At 43.5% G+C, this 21,584-nt stretch overlaps 1 protein-coding gene across 2 annotated transcripts; it reads left to right on the top strand.

Annotated features, from left to right (window-relative positions):
• The first annotated feature begins 4,261 nt into the window (after positions 1-4,261).
• LOC138812200 (low affinity immunoglobulin gamma Fc region receptor II-like) lies at positions 4,262-21,084 on the top strand. Of its 2 annotated transcripts, XM_070000206.1 has the most exons (8): positions 4,262-4,451; positions 10,773-10,793; positions 12,408-12,662; positions 13,905-14,159; positions 14,800-14,919; positions 17,232-17,288; positions 19,712-19,749; positions 19,858-21,084. In XM_070000206.1, the coding sequence occupies exons 1-8, from the start codon at positions 4,421-4,423 to the stop codon at positions 19,942-19,944; spliced, it is 864 nt and encodes a 287-aa protein (XP_069856307.1). In that variant the 5' UTR covers positions 4,262-4,420; the 3' UTR covers positions 19,945-21,084. The 2 variants fall into 2 exon arrangements, with proteins under 2 accessions (XP_069856307.1, XP_069856308.1); XM_070000207.1 differs by lacking the exon at positions 17,232-17,288 and having other exon boundaries at positions 19,858-21,081.
• Positions 21,085-21,584: the final 500 nt, after the last annotated feature.

Genomic DNA, 21,584 nt, shown 5'->3' with positions numbered 1-21,584 from the left:
CAGGGACTCATGCATGACAGGCAAGCACTCTACCACTGAGCCACCTTCCCAGCCCTATTACCAGATTCTTGTAGCCAGCATTGTCCTGTGCTCCTCTAGGCCTCTGCTCATTTAAATTTCAATCATATGTCTCCATATCAGTAATGGTTTTAGAAACATCTTGTGTTTTGTGCCCTCCCAGTGGTGAGCAGCTATTGACTGGTTCTTTTTTTTTTTTTTTTTTAACTTTTGTTGTGAAAATACCATACAGAGGGGTTACAATTACATGTGCAAGGTAATGAGTACATTTCTTTTTTTTTTTTTTTTTTGGTCCAGTCGTGGGGCCTGAACTCTGGGCCTAGGCACTGTCCCTCAGCTCTTCAGCTCAAGGCTAGCGCTCTACCACTTGAGCCACAGCGCCACTTCTGGCTTTTTTCTTTTTTGCTTATGTGGTACTGAGGAATCGAACCCAGGGCCTCAGGCATGCAAGGCAAGCACTCTACCACTGAGCCACCTTCCCAGCCCCATGAATACATTTCTTATCAAGCATTGTTGCCTCCTCTTTTGTTTCCCCTTCCCGTCCCTTCCCATCTTCCCTCCTTGTCTGGTTCTTTCATCTCAGTGCACTGACTGATAATGGAGTCTGGGCCTGAGAGGATTAAGGAAAGTAACTAGAGCAGTGTGAACTGCTTCCTGACCATTTTACCACTGGGGCTGTCAGAGAAAACCACACGTGATGTTGTAAACAGATAAGGACTGCCCATAGTTGGCACAACTGGCCCATCAAGCCATTCCTAGGCCTGAGGACTACTCAATGGGTCAATGCATTTGCAACTTGAACAGGTGTACAGGTGGTTCCCACATAGCTTGGGAAGCTACACTAATGTAGAAAACATGAAATCTAACATATTCTAAATCACTTCCTAACCATTTTGCATTGGACAAAACATTTTAACCTTTCAGAAGCTAAGTTTGTTTATATGTAAATAAGGTGGATAATATTTATCTTCTGGGATTGTGGTAAATATTAAAAGACTAGGGGCTGGGAAGGTGGCTCAGTGGTAGAGAGCTTGCTTTGCATGCATGAGGCCCTGGGTTCGATTCCTCAGCACCACATAAGCAAAAAGAAAAAAGCCAGAAGTGGCGCTGTGGCTCAAGTGGTAGAGTGCTAGCCTTGAGCTGAAGAGCTGAGGGACAGCACCCAGGCCCAGAGTTCAGGCCCCATGACTGGACCCCTCCCCCCCCCCCCCAAAAAAAAAGACCAATCCAGGACTTCCTCCATTCATGTACTGACATTTACTAGGAATTTTGATTTCTTAGTAGGCTAACTATATATTGTCCTTACACTTTCATTTCTAATGATATTTAAAAAGTGTGTGTGTGTGTGTGTGCTGGCACTAGGGCTTGAACTCAGGACCTGGGCTTTGTCCTGGAAGGTCTGCTCCTTGAGGGTGAGTAGAAGTCTCCACCCAGTACCTACATTACCTAGGCAACCCACACACCTGGAAGAGGTCACATCCGCATCCGCTGATATCACATCAGGATCTGATGTGGCCACACCTTTCTCCCACTTGGTCCCACTTCTTCTTACCTGGTCCTACCTCCCTTTACCTGACCACACCTTTCCCTGCCCCTACCCTAGATAAGGCCTAGCCCAGGGCGAGATGTCCTCTTTGCTAGCGGCATGGAGTGCAAGCCGGTCTACTGAACAAACCTGCCCCTTACCTGAATACCACATGCGTGGTGCTGTTCTTACTCAACCTCTTCTTTAAAAACCTAACCTGTCCCTCCTTACCTTTTTCTGCTCAAGGTTAACAGTCTACCACTTGAGCCATAGTTCTACCTGCAGCCTTTTGCTGGTTAATTGGAGCTTGGAGTCTCAAGGACTTTCCTGCCCATGCTGGCTTCAAACTATGATCCTCAGATTTCAGTCTCCTTTTTTTTTTTTTGTCGGTCGTGGGGCTTGAACTCTGGGCTTGGGCATTGTCCTTGTGCTCTTCAACTCAAGGCGAGCGCTCTACCGCTTGAGCCACAGCACCACTTCTGGTTTTCTAGCAGTTTATTGGAGATAAGAGTCTCACGAACTTTCCTGCCTGGACTGGCTTTGAACTGCGATCCTCAGATCTCAGCCTCCTGCAGCCTCCTGAGTAGTTAGAATTACAGGTGTGAGCCACCAGCACCCAGCTGCAACCAGAGGGGTTACAATTACATGGGCAAGATAATGAATACATTTCTTTTTCTTTCTTTTCTTTCTTTCTTTTTTTTTTTGTTGGGTCCGGTCATGGGGGCCTCAACTCTGGACCTGGGCGTTGTCCCTCAGCTCTTCAGCTCAAGGCTAGCGCTCTACCACTTGAGCCACAGCGCCACTTCTGGCTTTTTTTTCCCCTGCTTATGTGGTGCTGAGGAATCAAACCCCAGGGCCTCATGCATACAAGGCAGGTGCTCTACCACTGAGCCACCTTCCCAGCCCCAATGAGTACATTTCTTATCAAGCATTGTTGCCTCCCCCTTTGTTTCTCCCTCCCATCCCTTCCCATCTCCCCCCCTCCCCCGCCCCCAGCTTATAAATTTTGATGTGAATATATTGCCCTCTTATTACTGGCAAAAACCAGACAACTGGACAAGGGATAGGAGGGGCTTGTGGTTGGTAGGATGGTATCAGTAGTAGAAGTCTGTGCTGTTGAAAGTTTCTGAAGACCACAGAGTATAAGTTTTACAATGTCATTTCCTTGAGTAAAACAGCTTGCTTCCTGAAAGGGCACTTGGGAAAGAGGCCCCAGGAGAAGATTCAAGACAGCTCCCAGAATAGCTTATGCTCTGAAGATGTTGAGATTGAGCAGAAGTTGGTGAGGATGATGACAGAAAGTAAGGATAAAAAACCCTAGTATTTATGTTGTACGTCTATTTTGTAGTAAGCACTTTGTTAGCACTCACAGTCTTTTCTTTTTTTTAATTCAGGGCTCTCTCTCTCTCTAGCTCTCTCTCTCTCTTGGTTGGTGTTCTACTACTTGAGCCACACATCCACTTTCATCTTTTATTTTACAAAAAAACACCCCTCACATACAGTGGTCCTCAACCAGGGTTAACTTTCCCCTCTTTAATGTTCCCCTCTGGGGAACATTTGCCAATATCTGCAGGAATTTGTGTTTTTCACAATGAAGGATATCACTGACATTTAAAGGATAGAGGCAAGGGATGCCCCAGAGCCCATGATTTTCATCATGGCATGGTGGTAAAAAGAGCAATATGAAAATAGAGATGCAGAAATCAATAAAATGTATTGAGATACTCATTAAATTAATGAATACATAAAACAAGAAATAGAGGGAAATAATGAGGATAAACGTGGTCACTTTAATGCTGCTCTGGCATAGATCTTTGCTTTTGTTCCACAAGTGTGCTAGAGATTGTGATAATAGGAAATCATATGACAGTGGGTAATTTCAAGCTCCTTTGCTCAGTTTTAGGAGGAGTCAGATTCCAGTAACTAGGTCTCCAAATGCAAGTAGTAATAGCCAGGCACTGGTGGCTCACACTTGTAATCCAAGCTACTCAGGGGGCTGAGATTTGAGAAGCTGTAAGACTCTTATTTCCAATTAACCACCAACAATACACAGAAGTAGAGCTGTGGGTAAAATGGTGAAAAAGCTAAGGGACAGTGCCCAAACCCTGAGTTCAAGCCCTAGTACCTGCATGAGAGAGAGACAGAGACAAAGAGTGACAGGGAGGGGGGGAAGAGAGAGAGAGAGAGAGAGAGAGAGAGAGAGAGAGAGAGAGAGAGAGAGAGAGAGAGAGAGAGAGAGAGAGAGAGAGAGAGAGAGAGAGAGAGAGGAGGTACCAGAAGATTGCCAGTGCACCAACCTCTATCATTTTTTCCTTTCTTTCTTTCTTTTTTTATTTTTCTTTCTTTCTTTCCTTCCTTCCTTCCTTCCTTCCTTCCTTCTTTCTTTCTTTCTTTCTTTCTTTCTTTCTTTCTTTCTTTCTTTCTTTCTTTCTTTCTTTCTTTCTTTCTTTCTTTCTTTCTGATGGAGATGGAGGTCAGAATTGCTGAACTGAGTTTAGGTGATCATTCCCTCTTTCTACCAGAGGTTTAGGTCAACTATGGTCCCAAAAGAAGAAGAGGGAAGTTGCTTTCCAGTGTCTAAAATTTCAATGATTTGAGTTGAGCCTCATAGATGAGAACCCTGAATTTTCTAGGCAGGAACATGATGAAAGGAAAGAGGGTAGAAAGGGAGGAGCCTATAATTAAACAGACCTTTTCACTTCCTCATTTGGACTCCAGAATTTCTCCTCTGAGTTGACTCTGCCAAGTCTGGACAGAAGCCTGTGCCTGTGAGCATCTAGAGCCACATCGCTTCAGGGGTGAATCCCAGCATTTCTATCTCTACTTGCCATTGAGAGTGACTGGGCTGTTTGCAAGCCCTTGCAGATTTGGGATCACATGCTACTGTGGACAGCTGTGTTATTCCTGGGTGAGTCAGGACCCCCCGTGAGGAGTATGGAAACCTGGGTTGAGGTCCAACTTGGGTGGGGATGAGGGTCACTTGGGAAGCCTGTCAAGAAAATATCAGGAGTGTTGTACAGGTTGATAGACTGACAGCTCTGCTGGCCTTCAAAACTCAAGGTTGGTAGAATTTGTTGGTTATGCTTTCTTTGGCTGGGCATTCAGGAACTCAGTACTCTGCCACTCTTCGTTCCCACCCCCAAACACCAGGACCTGCTCAGAGGAAAATCTAGTGATCTAAGTTGGAGTAACAAACAAGTGGCCAGAATGTTTCCCTTTGATGATTCATGTGGGCATAATTTTACGTAAGATAGCTATTTCTGCCCCAGACAAAGATGTACTTCAGGGGGTGGCATACCATTCTCTGTGCCCCCCAAGCCACAATGCAGCATCTTTATGTGTAAGGAGATTCCTCTGGGTAGAAGCACAGAAGGGTCTGGATCTTATAGGGATCTGAGGCTCAGAGAATTTACATACGTGGACAATTCTGTAGCTGTCAATTGCAAGACCACAGAAATCACTTGCTACACCCACACCCCCATTCACTGGTCATGGGTCTAACTAGTGACAAAGGCAGGGTCTTTAATTTTCTAGTTAAGTTCTCAGCTGGATAGTTGGAAGAGACTGGAGGAGATCCCTACTATCAGAATCCTGGGACTTTGAGCGTGCCTCTCAGAGCAAGAAATATGAGCTCTGGGGGATCTTTTCCCTTAATACTGGATTGACATGTTGCTACTAGAGGCAGAGGTAAGGAGCAGGAGGATTTCCCTATGTGTAGGTTGAAGTAGAATAGAGTGTAAAGTGGATTGATCTGCCTCCGTTTTCATGTGGAAAGGCTCAGCCCTAGAGAGGTGATGTGCTTCTCTGTGGATGCCAATAGTGCTATCACTGTCATCTGGGCAAGACTCCTAAGTTCTGCTGTTTACTAAATCTCCAGGAATCTATCCCATTTCCCCCTCCTATATTTAAGTCTTCACCACTTCACCACTGGTATTTGGTGTGTGTGTGTGTGTGTGTGTGTGTGTGTGTGTGTGTGTGTGTGTGTGTGTGTGTGTGTGTGTGCGTGCGTGTGTGTGTTGATGGTACTATAGTTTGAATTCAGGGTCTTACACTTGTTAGGCAGACAGGTGCTCTGCTTGAGCCATGACTCCATCCATGATTGCATCTCCTTTCCTTCCTTCCTTCCTTCCTTCCCTCCCTCCCTCCCTCCCTTCTTCCTTCCTTCCTTCCTTTTTTCCTTCCTTCCTTCCTTCTTTCCTTGTTTCCTTCCTTCCTTCCTTCCCTCCTTCCTTCCCTCCTTCCTTCCTTCCTTCCTTCCTTCTTCTCTTTCTTCATTTTTGTGTGTGTTGGCAACAGGGTTTGAACTCAGGGCCTTGTGCTCTTGCTTGCTTGCACTCTACTACTTGAGTCACACCTCCAGTCTGGCATTTTGTTGGTCAATTGGAGATAGAGTCTCATAGACTTTTCTGGTGGGTTAGCTTCGAACTAAGATCTTCCTGAGTAGGTAGGATTACAAGCATGAACCAACAGTGCCTGGTTCTGATTGTCTTGATTGCTCCTGACTCCCTCTGTGTCCACTATGCACACCAAAGCCAGGGTATTTTCAAGTAGAACTATGACTGAGTCACTGTACATCATAAATGCTTCTGGGACAAGTCCACTGCCTACTGAAGAAACTCCAGTTCTCCCCTTCTAACCATGTTCTCATCACATCAGCAATGAATCTTTATAATCAGACAGGGCATACACTATGTTTTGTTTTTAACATCTCTGCTTCTGTTTATGCTAAAGGTATTTTAGCAGAGTGTCTTTGCTTCTGTATATTCTACCATGTCTTAACCTTTAAGTCAACTCTATGTGCAAGGCACCATTCTAGAACTTGAGAATTTATCAGTGAACACATAGATGGTTTCTTCAACCTAAAACACAAGATCTTTATTTACTTCACAATGAGAACACTAGGTATGAAATAATTAGTTCTTACTACTATTTGTGTTTTTTTGTTTTTTGTTTTTTTTTTGGGTCCAGTCGTGGGGCCTGAACTCTGGGCCTGGGCGCTGTCCCTCAGCTCTTCAGCTCAAGGCTAGCGCTCTACCACTTGAGCCACAGCGCCACTTCGGGGTTTGTTCTTTTTGCTTATGTGGTGCTGAGGAATCGAACCCAGGGCCTCAGGCATGCAAGGCAAGTGCTCTACCACTGAGCCACCTTCCCAGCATTACTACTATTTGTTAAATGTGATAGTACATGATTGGTAATGTCTCTCCTTTCCTCATCTCTTTCTTTTATTTTTAATTTTTTGTCTTCTTTATCCTCTTCACCCACTTTCCCACTGAGCTGTCCCTCTTACCATTTCTACTCCCATTATTTGCTATTATTGTGTCTACATCAATAACCCAAAGCTATTTCCTTGCTTACTCTATATACTTACATATTTCTGCCTGTTGGTTGAACACCAAGTTGCCAGCTCAGAAACAACATGTATTAAAAATCTAACTTATTATCTTTCCCTTACAAATGTTCTTGTCCTTATAATATTTGTATTTTCATGGGTGCAGTCACCTTTTTCCTATTAATACAGATACCTGAAAAAGGCATGGAGAAAACAGATGCATTTCATATAGAGAGAAGGGCAAAGAAGTTAAGGAGATTGTGATGAGGTGGTTATAATGGATCATTGAATCCAAGCCAAGAGTGGCCAAAACTGGTAAGCAGCTGAAATGGAAAAAGACGAAGCTGTGACCGAAGAATGAGCTATTTGATTTTGTGACTTTAGTTAGTATGGTTTTGGTGATGATAAACATGAAAATGTGTGACTTAAGTTGTATCAAAGAAAATTCACTGGAATTGGGTGCATGTGACTCACATATATAATCTTAGTTACTCAGATTTAAGGATTGTGGTTTGAGGCAAGCCCTGGCAGGAAAATCGATAAGACTCTCATATCCAATTAATCACCAAAAAAGCTGGAAACAGAGCAGCAGTTCAAATGGTAGCGTGCTAGTCTTGAGCACAAAAAACTCAGGGACATCACCCAAGCCCTGAGTTTAAGCCCCAGGACTAGTGTAGGAAGAAAGTAAAAAAGTAAGAGAGGGGAGAGTGGGAAGGATGGAAGGAAGAAAGGAAGGAAGGCAGGAGGAAAGCAAGCAAGCTCAATGGAGATGAGTAGGTCAAGGAAGGAAGCAGCTGGATGTTGTACAGATCATTCACATGTATTCCGGATCACTGTAGTCATCTTTTTCTTAACTAATCTATGATACTTCCCTTGTTCCAAATTATTCTGACATGGCACTTTCAATCCAGTATGAACATCTTAAGTGACTTCCCATTATTCTTAAAATAAATTTTATTTTTGTCCATTGTGGGGTTTGAACTCAGGGCCTGGGCACTGTCCCTGAGCTCTTTTGCTCAAGCCTAGTGTTCTACCACTTTGAGCCATAGTTCCACTTCCAATTTTTGAGTGGTTAATTGGAGATGAGGGTCTCAGGGGGACTTTCCTGCCCTGGGTAGCTCTGAACGATGATCCTCAGATCTCAGCTGCCTGAGTAGCTAGGATTACAAGTATAAGCCAGTGGCTCTCAGCTCACTTCCCAATATTCATTGTACAAAAGAGCAAACATAAAATTTAAATTTATTTAAAATTTATCATATGTCAGATAGAACAAAAGTGCCTATGTATAGTATCTCACTTATTCCTTCCTCCAACCACATCAAGTGGGCATTGCAGTCATCATATTTATAAGCAAGGAAACTGAAGCGGAGAAGTTAAGCAGCTTCTGCAAGGTCTCTTAGCAGTGGTGAAATCAGCATTTAATTAAATTCTGTTCTCCTATGCACATTTCCATCATTCGGCCTGAGGAGCCCTTCAGTTTTCAACTTTGCTCCTAATTACTTTGCTTTACCAAAGGTCAGCAATCAGAAGACAAAAATTGGGCTGCCATTTGCTGGGAATATTGAATGCCTGCCAGCCCTTCCCATGAGTATCTCTTCCAACTCTGCCAAAGTTTTATCAGACCTTGAAGCTTCATGATAAACACTCTCTCCATGGGGTTTCCTCTTTACCAACCTAAACTTTGCCAAACATGGGCTCCTAGGATCTTTTTCTCCTCTGAACCTCCAAGACTATCTCTCATGTAAAATGGCATGTTTATTTATCTATATTGTTAGACTGTTGGGTAGAGACTTGCAGCTTTTGCTTTAGGATTGCCAATAGGAAGTTGATGCAGCTTTGTTGATTAAAGTTGGATTGTAAAAGGACAGATTTGCCTAAGTTTATGGGTGAGAAGTGGTAGTATCAGGACTAGAATCTTGCTCTACAAACTTCCAGATCAACATTCTCTACAGTGTCTCCTAATCATTCTTTGTTCTTATTCTAATTTTCTTTCTTTTTGTTTTGTTTTTTGAGCAAGTCCTGAGGCTTGAACTCAGAGCCTGTCCCTGAGCTTTTTTGATCAACGTTAGTACAGCTCACAGGGAGATAAGGAGTTTCACAGACTTTCCTGCCTCGGCTGAACCGTGATCTCAGATCTCAGTCCCCTGAATAGTTAGGATTACAGGCATGAGCCACCAGCATCTGGCCCTGCCATACTTTTGTCCCTGAAAATATACACAGATTTGGGAGACTTTTGACACTTTCTCTGCCCTAATATAAGAGAAAATCTACCAACAGCTACACATAACACGAACATATACATCTAAGGAACTGCTTTGGAACTGCTAAGGAACTTCTTTGGCCAATTAAAGTGCCTATACACCTTCACCCTTTTGATTAGCTTTCCTGGGTCTTCCTGCCCTACACTTAGCCTTTTTGCAGTCCCCTGTTCCTATCAGATTTGCCTTATAACAAAAATCTGGGCTGGGAAGGTGGCTCAGTGGTAGAGTGCTTGCCTCGCATGCATGAGGCCCTGGGTTCAATTCCTCAGCACCACATAAGCAGAAAAAGCCAGAAGTGGGTGCTGTGGCTCAAGTGGTAGAGTGCTAGCCTTGAGCTGAAGAGCTGAAGGATAATGCCCAGGCCCAGAGTTCAGGCCCCACGACCGACTAAAAAAACCAAAAAAAAATCTGGAAGACCTAAATATCAAGAAATAGAGATGTGAAGTAAACCAGAATAGAACCAAATAATGGAATAGAATGTAGGTGTTAAAAATGACAATATAGAATCTGTGAAGGTGGCTCAGTGGTAGAGTGCTTGCCTTGCATGCCTGAGGCCCTAGGTTTGATTTCTCAGCACCACATAAACAGAAAAAGCTGGAAGTGGTGCTGTGGCTCAAGTGGTAGAGTGCTAGGAGTTCAGGCCCCATGACTGACAAAAACAAAAACATAAACAAAAAAACCCAAACAACTACAAAAAAACTGATAATATAGGCTGGAAGTATGTTCAAGTAGTAGAGTGCCTGTCTAGTAAGTATGAGGTCCTGAGTTCAATCCTGAGTACTATCCTCCTCAAAAGAAAAAGGCATAGAAAAACAGAGTAATATACTAAAAAATGTTTGTATGGTACAAAAAATATTCGTCATCCTGATTAAATTGGTACAGTATAGACTCTTTGCCACTTGTTTATGTCTGTGTTTAAACATTATGTGAATATATTTTCATGGAGAAAGTCCAACAGGATATGTGCCAAGATGGTATTATTTTTGTCACATGTATTTTCTATTTTTCTATAAGAATCTCTCATGTATCTTGTCCTCCCAAAAGACAAAATCTTGTTCTCCGGATAGACATAAGAAAAATCTAGAGTTCTGTTAGGGAACTTTCCAGGAGTATTTTAATTTTAATCAGTCAAAGGTGTTAGGCCAAATGAAAGTGTCACAACACAGATGCAAGAAAGTTTTTTTTTTGTTTTTGTTTTTTGTTTTGGTTAGTCATGAGGCTTGAACTCAGAGACTGGGGGCTGTCCCCAAGCTCCTTTTTGTTCAAAGCTAACACTCTACCACTTTGAACCATAGTGCCACTTCTGGTTTTCTGGTGGTTAATTGTAGGTAAGAGAAACTCAGACTTTCCTGCTAGGCTGACTTTGAACCTTGATCCTCAGATCTTAGCCATCTGAGTAGCTAGGATTACAGGGGTGGGCCTCTGGCACCTGGCTGGAAGAGAGTTTTATATTATTTTATTTTCTTCTGTTAGTGGGAAGGAATTCTGAGCACATTTGAAAATGATCTCTTCCAGATAGTCCAAGGGAATGGTAATTGGGTGAGAGCTGGGACATGAGTAAGGGGACTGTGAGTCTGGGCAAGTATGTCTCAGTATGAGGATCAGACCCAGGTTAATCTTTGCTTTTTTTGTCTTTCAGCTCTAGTAGCCGGCACACCTGGTAAGTAAGTACTGTACCTATATCCTCTCCTTCCTCCATCTCTCATCTCCCTCCTCTCCCAGTGTCCTTTCTGGAGATGATGTGAATGCACCAGTATCAAAGCTCAGTACTAGCAAGGGGTCATTGCTCCCAGAAGATCCCCTGCCCCTTTTCCTCCTTCCCAGGGCGCAGGTGGCAAGTAGTCATAGTGCACAGGTACTTCAAACCTTCTGGTTCTGTTATGGTGAGATGTTACTAGCCTTCCCCCACCCTCATACACACACACACACACACACACACACACACACACACACACACACACACACACGAGCATTCTGACTTTTCTTAATTGCCTTTCACTGTAGATAAAACCAAGAGATTCTAAAAAGGTGTCACATGTATTTTCTATTTTTCTATAAGATTTTTCATGTATCTTGTCCTCCCAAAAGACAAAATCTTGTTCTCAGGATAGTTGTAAGAAAAAAATCTAGAGTGGAGGATAGAATAGTAGTAGTTACCAAAGCCTGGAAAGGATTAGAAAGAAGGGGAGAATAGAGAGAAGGTAGTTAACAGACATATAGACATACAGTTAAATAGTAGGAATATAACTTCTAATGTCCTGTAGCACAGAAAAGTAAATGTAACTGACAACAATTACTCATACAGTTGAAAATAGCTAATAGAGAGGGTTTCAATGTTCCTAGCACCAATAAATAATATTTGATGTGATAGATCTGTCAGTTTCTCTATTCTGATCATTGTACAATAGGTATAATGATGTCTTAACTGCTCTCCATAAAGACATATAGCTAAGTGTCAGTTTTAGAAAAATTATTTGAAAACAATAAGTACTTCCTCTCTCCAAAGAATTTCTAAACATATAAAAATTATATGATCTGGTTAGATAAATAAATCCTCCACTTTTTGCATAGGGCTGAGGGCTTCAAGGCCTGTTCTCCTGACTGGGCTATCCTATAACCCTACAGCAGCTTTGGCAGTGTGAGCTTTGCCAGCACTTCTGTGTCCATTCATTCTTCCTCCACCCCCAAGACTGGCTCCTCACCTTTTCTCCATCATTTCTTAACCTTCGGAGGCCACAGAGGCTCCTTTATGCTTGGGTGTGAGGACAGGCATCTGACCTCCTTTGTAAGAGATAACGAATGACATTAGATATGAACAGAAACCTGATATCTAATTCCCATGCCTGACATTTCCACCATATGCCTCCACTTACCTTCTCTGAGAGAGTTTACCGACTAGTGACCAAACACATTAACTTACAAATGAATTTAGAAAAGGAGAAGGGAAGAGAGAAAGATATTGAACTGCTAGAATATACTTACTTATCAAGGTAGATATATATAGTTCTGTGAGTTTCCTGTGCTATCTCCCCCTTTGTTTTCTTTGTCCTGTCCTGCTAAGGATCAGTTATATCTCCTGGAAGTTCCCTGTGCCCTTGTGGTAGGATGTATAAGGAAGAAATCCACCTCAGTTGAAAAAGTGTTTTGGACCTGGTTCCAACCTTAGTGTCCCAAGTAAGAACATAGATACTTCTTTGTCAGAAATTCTTAGCCTTCTTAGGCTCTTGAGTTTTTCTCTTCTCACATAAACTTCTCTCTCTGACCCTTTCAACAGATCTCCCCAAGGCTGTGGTGAGACTTGAGCCCCCATGGATCCAGGTGCTCCAGGAAGACAATGTGACACTAACCTGCCAGGGGTCCCACAACCCTGGGAACCACTCCACACAATGGTTCCACAATGGGAAATCCATCCCAGCCCAGGTCCAGCCCAACTACAACTTTAAAGCCAAGAAAAATGACAGTGGGGAGTACAGGTGCCAGATGAGCCAGACCAGCCTCAGTGACCCTGTGCATCTGGTTGTGATAGCCGGTAAGTAGAGGGAGCCCCAGGAAGGGGCTGGGAGGCCAGCAGGGAGCAAATGTGCTTACAAGGCACAAGTTTGCCTGTTCTTGGCAAGCCTAGTCCTGAGCTGCTAGAAGTGCTTTTCCTCATGCATTGCCCTTTTCACCCATCCCTTTGCTTAGTGTATGAGTTGGTGATGGGGTGGGTGAGTCTGTGCAGATTCCTAAGAAATACCTCAGTGCATGTGAATGGTTATTCTTGCCTCAGCCCTGATTAAGCAAGAAGGTTCTAAGGCAACAGACAGGCAGCTGAGTGTGAGAGAAAAGGAAGTCCCCATTTCACAGAAGCCCGTTCACGTTCATGTAGAGTCAAAACACACAGAGTGACCATAACTGAAGTTCAGTCCTGTAAGCAGCCAACCATGTAAATACGATGAATTCATTTACTCCTTCTCTGTTGGTTCCCTTGCCTGCTTCCCAGGGATATTAATGCCTTCCTCACTCACTGAGTTCTGGGAAGAAGTGACATTTCCCTAACCTTTATATCCCTTCTCCACACTCAGTGCTGGGTGTCCTGCTCTGTCTTTTTCTTCCATCATCCTGTAGGCAGTTTGAATTGAAATTGTGTCTCATCCATTTCTGTATTTGCATAGTAGACTCTCCATAAAGAAGAGCTATGATGTGACTATGATGACTGCTGTTGTAGCTCTTCACTTACTCCCCTCCCCTCAGAGTTCCTTCAAAACTATACAGCCAGCTAATGATTTACCTCTGACTGCTGATATTTATCAAGAAAACCAACATTTGTTGGAGGTTCAAGTCTTCCCAACATACATCTTTGTGGGGTCCCCTCACAGAGCCTTTCCTGGGTGAGACCAAAGTTCTCCCTCCCCACCTCCAGGAGTGGACTTATCTCAGGGTTTCTAGTGTCCTTCCTGACAGGACAGGCTGCGGCTGCCTATTCCCAGGAGTGGAAAGAGAAGATGAGCAAGTCCTGAATAACTGAGATGTGCCTGGAGCTATTGTAGATGGATGCTCTTATCATTCCCATCTTCACAGATGAGGCAGCTGAAGACTAGAAAATGTTAAAATTCCTTCCCCATGATTTCAGAGTACATAAATGAGTGGAGCCAGAATTAGGGGTCAAAACTGTTTGATTCCGAACTTAAGTTCTTTCTCTGCACATGAGGTCACACCAATCAGGATAGTCGAGGTCTCAGAGTGAGCCAAAAGACTTTGAGGGGGGTCTGTGTCCTTTCCTGTCTTTCAGACTGGCTGCTGCTTCAGACCCCTCAACTGGTGTTCCAGGAGGGGGACACCATTGTGATGAGGTGCCACAGCTGGAAAGACAGCTTTCTGAACAAGATCACTTTCTACCAGAATGGGACATCCAAGAAGTTCTCCCATTTCAGTAGCAACTTCTCCATCCCCAATGCCAATCTTAGTCACAATGGTGATTACTACTGCACAGGAAATATAGGAAGGATGTCTTACTCATCCAAGTCTGTGGCCATCACTGTCCAAAGTAAGTGAATTGTGTCAAGATGTAAGGAGGGAAGAAGTTGAATGAGAAATATCACCACAGCAATAGTGGGCATCGCAGCAAAGAAGAGCATTTTAGAGGCCTTGCCAAGTATTGATTAGTGGGCAGAACTAAGGACCAGAGCTCAGATCATTCAGTTTTCATGTGATGGGTGCATAAGGCTGTTCACTTAGAAATGCAGGCTTAAACTAAACACATTGGTAAAACAGAGCTTCCTCATTAGTGCAGAGGGTTCCCTTAGGTCCTGTACAGTCCTAAGAGTTGAGGTTTGCCTTGTTTGTTCTCATGTTCACTCAGGAAGGCCTAGCAGATTCTGGGTAGTACCAATACCTCAAACTATAGGAGGTATTAGTCTTACCCTCTCCACTAGAGCATCACCCCTCTGCTCCTCCATACCCATCAATGTGCATTCATTAATTTGGTAGAGACATTTGGCTATGGGGGAGGCACAAGTTCAGCCACTTAAACCTTGCACAGATGCTGCTGCAGAATGAAGTGAGTATTACATTTGTGAACAATCCAGATTACAGAGCAGCTCCAGGTGACAAGAACAAGGGCATGGAATTGGAGGAGGTGGGATAGTGGAAGTGAGACTATTACTAACTTCATATGTCTTCCCTAGGGCCTGAGTCAAGTGACTCAATGGTGATGGTGATTGTGGCTGTGGTCACTGGGATTGTTGTAGCAGTCATTGTTGTTGCCATAGCAATTTTGAGCTACCTCAAGCGAAAACAGAAAACAGGTTTGTGGCAGGTTTTTGACTCCTGTTGTTATCAATTCCTATTTGGCTGAAGCCCTAGCCTCAGATTTGCTAGAAGCCTTAACTTTGGACTGCAGCATATTTAACATTTGATATAGTTCCACCACTCATTTATTGACTCATTTATTAACTAATTCATTCAATAAGACTTGAACTAACTTGCTTATATGTCAGGCACTGTTATAGACACTGTAAGTGATAGTAAGATAAATGAGTCTAAAAAAAAATAAAAAAATAAATGAGTCTAGTTTCTGCCCCCTTAGAGTTCTCAGCATTGTTAGAAAGATAGAAGTTTAAAAAAAAGAAAAAAGAATTAACCAGCCCTTAAGAGGTTGGAGGCATGGCTTAGTTGGCAAATCGCCAATGAGCAACGTGTCAGGTACTGAGTCTGAGCCTCTGTCTCACAAAAAAGAAAAGAAAGACAGGAGTAAAAGCAGATAATTATATTATGGGATACAAGCAATGATAGAGAAATGAAAGGCTATGATAATGATAAACAAGAGGCTTCATAATACAGTTGTATCAGTTTTCTGTCACTATAACAAAATACTTCTGATAATCAGCTTGTAAAGAGAAAGTCTTTTTTTTTGGAGGGGGGATCTGGTTGTGGGTCCTGAACTCTGGGTCTGGGCGCTGTCCCTCAGCTCTTCAGCTCAAGGCTAGCACTCTACCACTTGAGCCACAGCGCCACTTCCGGGTTTTTTCTTTTTGCTTATGTGGTGCTGAGGAATAGAACCCAGGGCCTCATGCATGCAAGGCAAGCGCTCTACCACTGAGCCATGTTCCCAGTCCCAAGAGGGATCTGTTTATGATTGGTTGGCCCTGTTGCTATGGCCTTATGACAAGGTAGCATATACTGATGGGATCAGAGAACTAGGCAAAATTCCTCATCTTATTGCCAAGAACCAAAGAGAACAAGGAAGTAACAAGAAGTCCCAACAGTTCCCTTCAAGAACAAACCTCAGCTGGACCCTGCCACATAAGATTGCACAACCTTCCGATACTATCACCCCCGTGACCAAGTGTCTCACACATGGGCCTTTAGGGTATACTCAAACTAGGACACCAAACTAGGGTACTCAGCCTGTCCTGGACCAGCTAAAGTTTCATGGGGAAGGTGTATAGTGCAGTGATTGAAACACATGTAGAGCCAGACTTCCTGGATTCAAATCTCAGCTCATAATTCATATGACTTGGATGAGTTCCTCAACCTCTCTGTGCTCCAGTTTCCTCATCTGGAAAATAGGGACACTTTCCAGGGTTGTTATGACAATGAATGGAGCTGAAGTTCTTATTTAGTCCCTAGTAAATAATAAACAGCCCACAAATACGAGCTGTTGGCACTGTGGATTAGGTAGCCATTAACTAGGCAAAGAAGGCTGACAGAACATTCCAGGTGCATGAATCAAGGTATGGAAGTGAGAAATGTTATATATAGGATGGGAATTGAGGAAGAGAAAAGAGAGTGCCATGGGCCACTGAGAAAGAGAGAATAATTTTCTTGTTTCTCTCCCTCCCTCCTCTCTCCCTTCCTTCCTTCCTTCCTTCCTTCCTTCCTTCCTTCCTTCCTTCCTTCCTTCCTTCCTTCCTTCCTCCTCTCTCTCTCTCTCTCTCTCTCTCTCTCTTTCTTTCTTTCTTTCTTTCTTTCTTTCTTTCTTTCTTTCTTTCTTTCTTTCTTTCTTTCTTTCTTTCTTTCTTTGGATGCTGGGTCTTAAACTCAGGGCCTGGGTGCTATCCCTGAGATTCTTTTTTGACCAAAACTAGCACTCTACCACTTGAGCCATAGCTCCACTTCTGGATTTTGGGTGGTTAATTGAAGAGTCACAAAATTTTCTGCCCTGGCTGGCTTTGAACCAGGATCCTCATACCTCAGCTTCCTGGGTAGCTAGGATTTATAGTTGTGAGCCACTGGTACCTGGCAAATAATACTGTTAATATCTCACAAAACATGTTGCAATTGGTTGAGAGATAGGAACTCAGTTATTGCTAATAAATAGTGAGAGTTTGGAATACCGAGAGAAAGAGGTTACACTTTTAGAAGGCAGAACAGCCTAAGAAATGGAGGGGCCTTTCTGACTGTCCTAGAAGTCCCATGGGTTAGCTGTCTTATGTCTCTCTGGACCAGCCCTTTAATATGCTATAGTGGTTTCTGGGCTAGGGAGTTGGGAAATGGAGAGCAGAGAAAACGTCCGTGGGAATGAAGGGTCTGAGGGTTAGAATTTAATCCTACCCTTCCACCCGGAAGAGTCAGGCCCAAGCTGTCATCCTATTAATCTCCTATGTGCCCCTCACAGTTCTCTCAGGAAATACTGAGCACAGGGAAATGGGAGAGACCCTCCCTGAGGAACCAGGTAAGTACAGTGTTCCTTCTGGGGCTCTATGCTGTCCTGCCTATGGCTACTGATGAGCCAGCAAGAAGCAGCTTGTGTGCATTCTGCTGGAGCACAGGAGATGGAGGGGGCAGAGGGAGGAAGGCAGGGGCTCAAAGTACTTTGTCAGTTCTGAGTCTAACTCCTGGGCCGGAGGAGATGAGGAAAAGGAACATTGGTTCCAGATAGAGAGGGGCAGGCTGCATCCAAATTTCTGGGACAGACCCTTCTGGGAATCTGGATAATTCCAGAGTAGAAAATCCAAGATATTTGGATCTTTCTGCAGAGATTTCACAGAACTGGCAAAGGATAGAGGTTAGAAATTGTGAGATGGAGGTTAATAGGAATAAGGAGGTTGGAGCCTGAGAAGAAGATAGGAGGAAGCCTGGAAAAAACCTGCTAGATTTGATGAGGAATCTGCTCCTGTTTCGGGACAGATATAGATGTGATACAGCTCAGCATTACCTCTGTGTGTGTGTGTGTGTGTGTGTGTGTGTGTGTGTGTGTGTGTGTGTACTAGACTTGAACTGAGGCTCTCAGGCTCAAGGCTGGTGCTTTACCACTGAGTCACATTTTTGGTTTCAGCTTTTTGCTAGTTAATTAGAGATAAAAGTCTCTTGGATTTGTCTGCCCCTGCTGGCTTCCAACCACAATCCTCAGATCTCAGCCTCCTGAGTAGTTAGGATTATAAACATGAGCTACAAGTGCCCAGTCTATAAAACTTCTGAGTCTTTATAACTCTGACATTTTGAGAGCCAGTGCCCACTTAAATCTCTGCCACTTAATGATTCCACTACCTCCCAACACTACCAATACTTCCAAGTGGAATTATATAAAAGGGGCAGCAGTATTCCAGGCAACCTCCTAACTGAAGTTAAAGGCAGCACAAGAGAAACTGAAGTTTTTTCTTGGGCCTTCTGTGGCAGCAGATACAGGTAGCAAAGTAAGGTCCTTAAGATTCCACCTCAGACCGCTGGAGTATGACTCAGAGCCAAGACAATAGATTTGAGAGCTTTAGCAAAAATATATTACTCACCTATCTGCACTCCTAGCAAAGTCTGTATACCTTGGCCAGGCCATGTGGTGATATGGAGCTGGGTAAGCATCTGGGATCAAACCAGATGTTGAAAAAGTTTAAACACATGGGCTGGAAAGGTGGCTCAGTGGTAGAGCGCTTGCCTTGCATGCCTGAGGCCCTGAGTTCAATTCCTCAGCACCACATAAGCAAAAAGAAAAAAGCCGGAAGTGGCGCTGTGGCTCAAGTGGTAGAGCGCTAGCCTTGAGCTGAAGAGCTGAGGGACAGTGCCCAGGCTCAGAGTTCAGGCCCCACGACCAGACCCCCCCCCAAAAAAAAAGAAAGAAAAGAAAAAGTTCAAACACAACCGGGCTTACCACAGAATCCATGTGGTTTTGTCCACACGGGCATAAATGCAACCATTTATTTCACACGGCACTTATGCAACTAGGCACAAGAACTGGTAGTTTACCTGAAAGGCATAGAGAATTGCTAGGATCGTTGAGGAGAGTAATAAAAGGGAAATGTTGAAGAATTTGGAACATGGCAAATAGAGGCTCTTTGTGTCCAAGAAAAGGGAAGAGACCAGAGGCGTTGTCTCAGATTTTCCTCTGACTTTTGGAGAAATGCTGATTCACAGATCCTGACACTTCTTTTCATACTGGAAAAGTGAAGTTATGGCAAAACCATGAAGAAATTTAGTGTGTTTTGGATTTTTATGAAAGAAAATACTGTCTCCCTCTTTTTCCTCTCTTCTCCCTCGTTCTTCCCTCCCCTCTTTCTCTCCTTTTCCTTCTCCTCTCCTCTTCCCCCTTTCCCTCCCCTCCTTTCCTTTTCTTTCTTTCCCTCCCTTTTATCTTCTAGTTTCTGTTCTTCCTGACTTTCCCTTCCATCTTCTATTTTACATTCTCCTCTTTCCTAACTATTTCTTTCATTTTAATACAAAGGAATACCCAATTCTACAGAGTTCTAAGGATTTACATTTGGTCCGTGTGAAAATGACTATTGGTCTTCTTTCCCTGGAATCTGTGGCACAAATCTGGACTTTATTTCATTCTGACACAGAACATCTCCCACTGATACCTCAGATCCTCAAATCTGCCTGGTTTGCTTCTAGGAAAGCTCAGCTTTTGTATAAAGGGGGTGGCACACATGACTGTCTGTTTTTTGCCAATGTGACCAACGGGAAAAGCTAGGTCAAAGATGGCTAGGTTAGAGGATGGAGGCCATATTGTCTTAGCACTTAGACTGCAGGCCTAAGTTGGGTTGAGCAGTCTTTGCTGCAGGTATAGTTTGAGCTTTGATTTTACAGCCTCCACAGCAGCACAGGCAAACCCTCTTCTCTATCAGTACTCTGGCTGATGCTCATTCTTTTTTTTTTGGTCCCCAGTCAATACCATTGATTGTGAGGAAACTTCCAAAAGAGAGGTGAGTGGTTCTACCCAGCTCCTTTCCCCTCTCCTCCTCTTCTTTCCCTGTTACCTTATTTTCCAAGGCCTCTCTATGGATCTCATTGCACATCTCTGCTCTCTCTAGAATGGAAATACCATCACCTATTCACTCCTCAAGCACCCAGAAGCTCCAGAGGAAGGAACAGAGCCTGGTTATGAGAACCACAATTAGTGTCTCTCTCTCTCTCTCTCTCTCTGTCTCTGTCTCTGTCTCTCTCTCTCTCTCTGTCTTTCTCTCTCTCTCTCTCCCCCCCCTCTATCCCTCTCTGCCCCTTTCTCTTTCTCTCCCTATCTCTCTCTCCCACTCTCTCGCTCTTGCTCTTACGCTAGCTTTTGCTCTCTCACTCTCTCACTCTTTCTCTCTTTGCCTCTAAGAAAATCAATGAGGTGAGGGTCAAATGTCTTCTGTCTTCTGTCCTTGGAGCAGTCAAGTGGATGCTGCAGTTACAAAGGAAAAGAACTTCCAGAGTTGCCTATGTGAATCCTGAAACGAAGAGACAATACGGTCCCTAGTGGTTGACTTCAGCCTTTGCCTACATAGGCATCAAGGCTCTTTTGTTACAAATCCACACCACTAATAAAACTAATACACTTACTGTTATTAAGAGGTTGTAGCAAGGTGGGGAATACTTCTGTCACAATTTACTTGAGCACCATTATTTAAGTATATATTATTGCAGAAATGATAAAACAGACTAACAATAAACAAACATGGTCAAAGTGATTATTTCAGGACAATGGAATTATCAGTGATGTTTCATTTTCTTATTTTTCTATGAAGATCATAGATTACTTTTATCATAAAATAATATGAAAACAACATTCTGTTTATCAGGTGAGGGGTACATTGGTTGGAGCGTAGACTGAGCTCTCTGGGGTCTGTTTTTTGGTCAATGATAACTATCTTGGGAAGGTAGTAATGGATAGGGGGTGGGGAAGAGGAGTGATGAGGACTTGGAGTATCAGGTGAGCATTCTCTCCAAATTGAGCACTTTTCTTTCCTTTTTTTGGGGGGGAAGTCAGGTTGTGGAGCCTGAACTCTGGGCCTGGGTGCTGTCCCTCAGCTCTTCAGCTCAAGGCTAGCGCTCTACCACTTGAGTCACAGCGCCACTTCCGGGTTTTTTCTTTTTTGCTTATGTGGTGCTGAAGAATCGAACCCAGTGCCTCATGCATGCAAGGCAAGCGCCCTACCACTGAGCCAAGTCCCCAGCCCCTGAGCACTTTTCTTCTATGAACTGGTATTCTTTTCTTTTCTTTTTAGTGTAGATCCTGGGGCTTGAACTCAGCCTGGGTGTTGTCCCTGAGTTTTGTGCTCAAGGATAGCACTCTACCATGTAAGCCACATTTCGACGTCTGGCTTTTTAGATGGTTAATTAGAGAGAAGAGTTTCTTCCTCAGGCTGGCTTTAAACTACTATCCTCAGATCTCAACCTCTTGAGTAGCTAGGATTACAGACATGAGTCACTGGTACCAGCTGAACTGGTATTGTTCCATGCCTTCTTTTTTTCCTCCTATGGTAATCAAAATGATCATTTTGCCTTATTATGTCAGACTTTAGATGAGTGTCTGTGAGGAATGTTTTCTGCTTCCAGAGGATATGATCTTAGAGAAGCCATTCAAGACAGGTTAAAATAGGACTTCTGGCTTAGTTGGGAGGCGGGTATAGTGAATGCCCTTGAGTTGGCTTCATCTCAGATCATTGTGAAACATTTTTTAAATTTTTTTATTGTGAAAATACTGTTCAGAGGGGTTACAATTACATGGGCAAGATAATGAGTATATTTCTTATCAAGCATTGTAGCCTCCTCCATG

This window comes from Dipodomys merriami, unplaced genomic scaffold, assembly GCF_024711535.1.
Source record: "Dipodomys merriami isolate MVZ:Mamm:240054 unplaced genomic scaffold, mDipMer1.0.p SCAF_56, whole genome shotgun sequence".
NCBI lineage: Eukaryota > Metazoa > Chordata > Mammalia > Rodentia > Heteromyidae > Dipodomys > Dipodomys merriami.
This window is presented reverse-complemented; position numbering and strand designations above follow the sequence as displayed.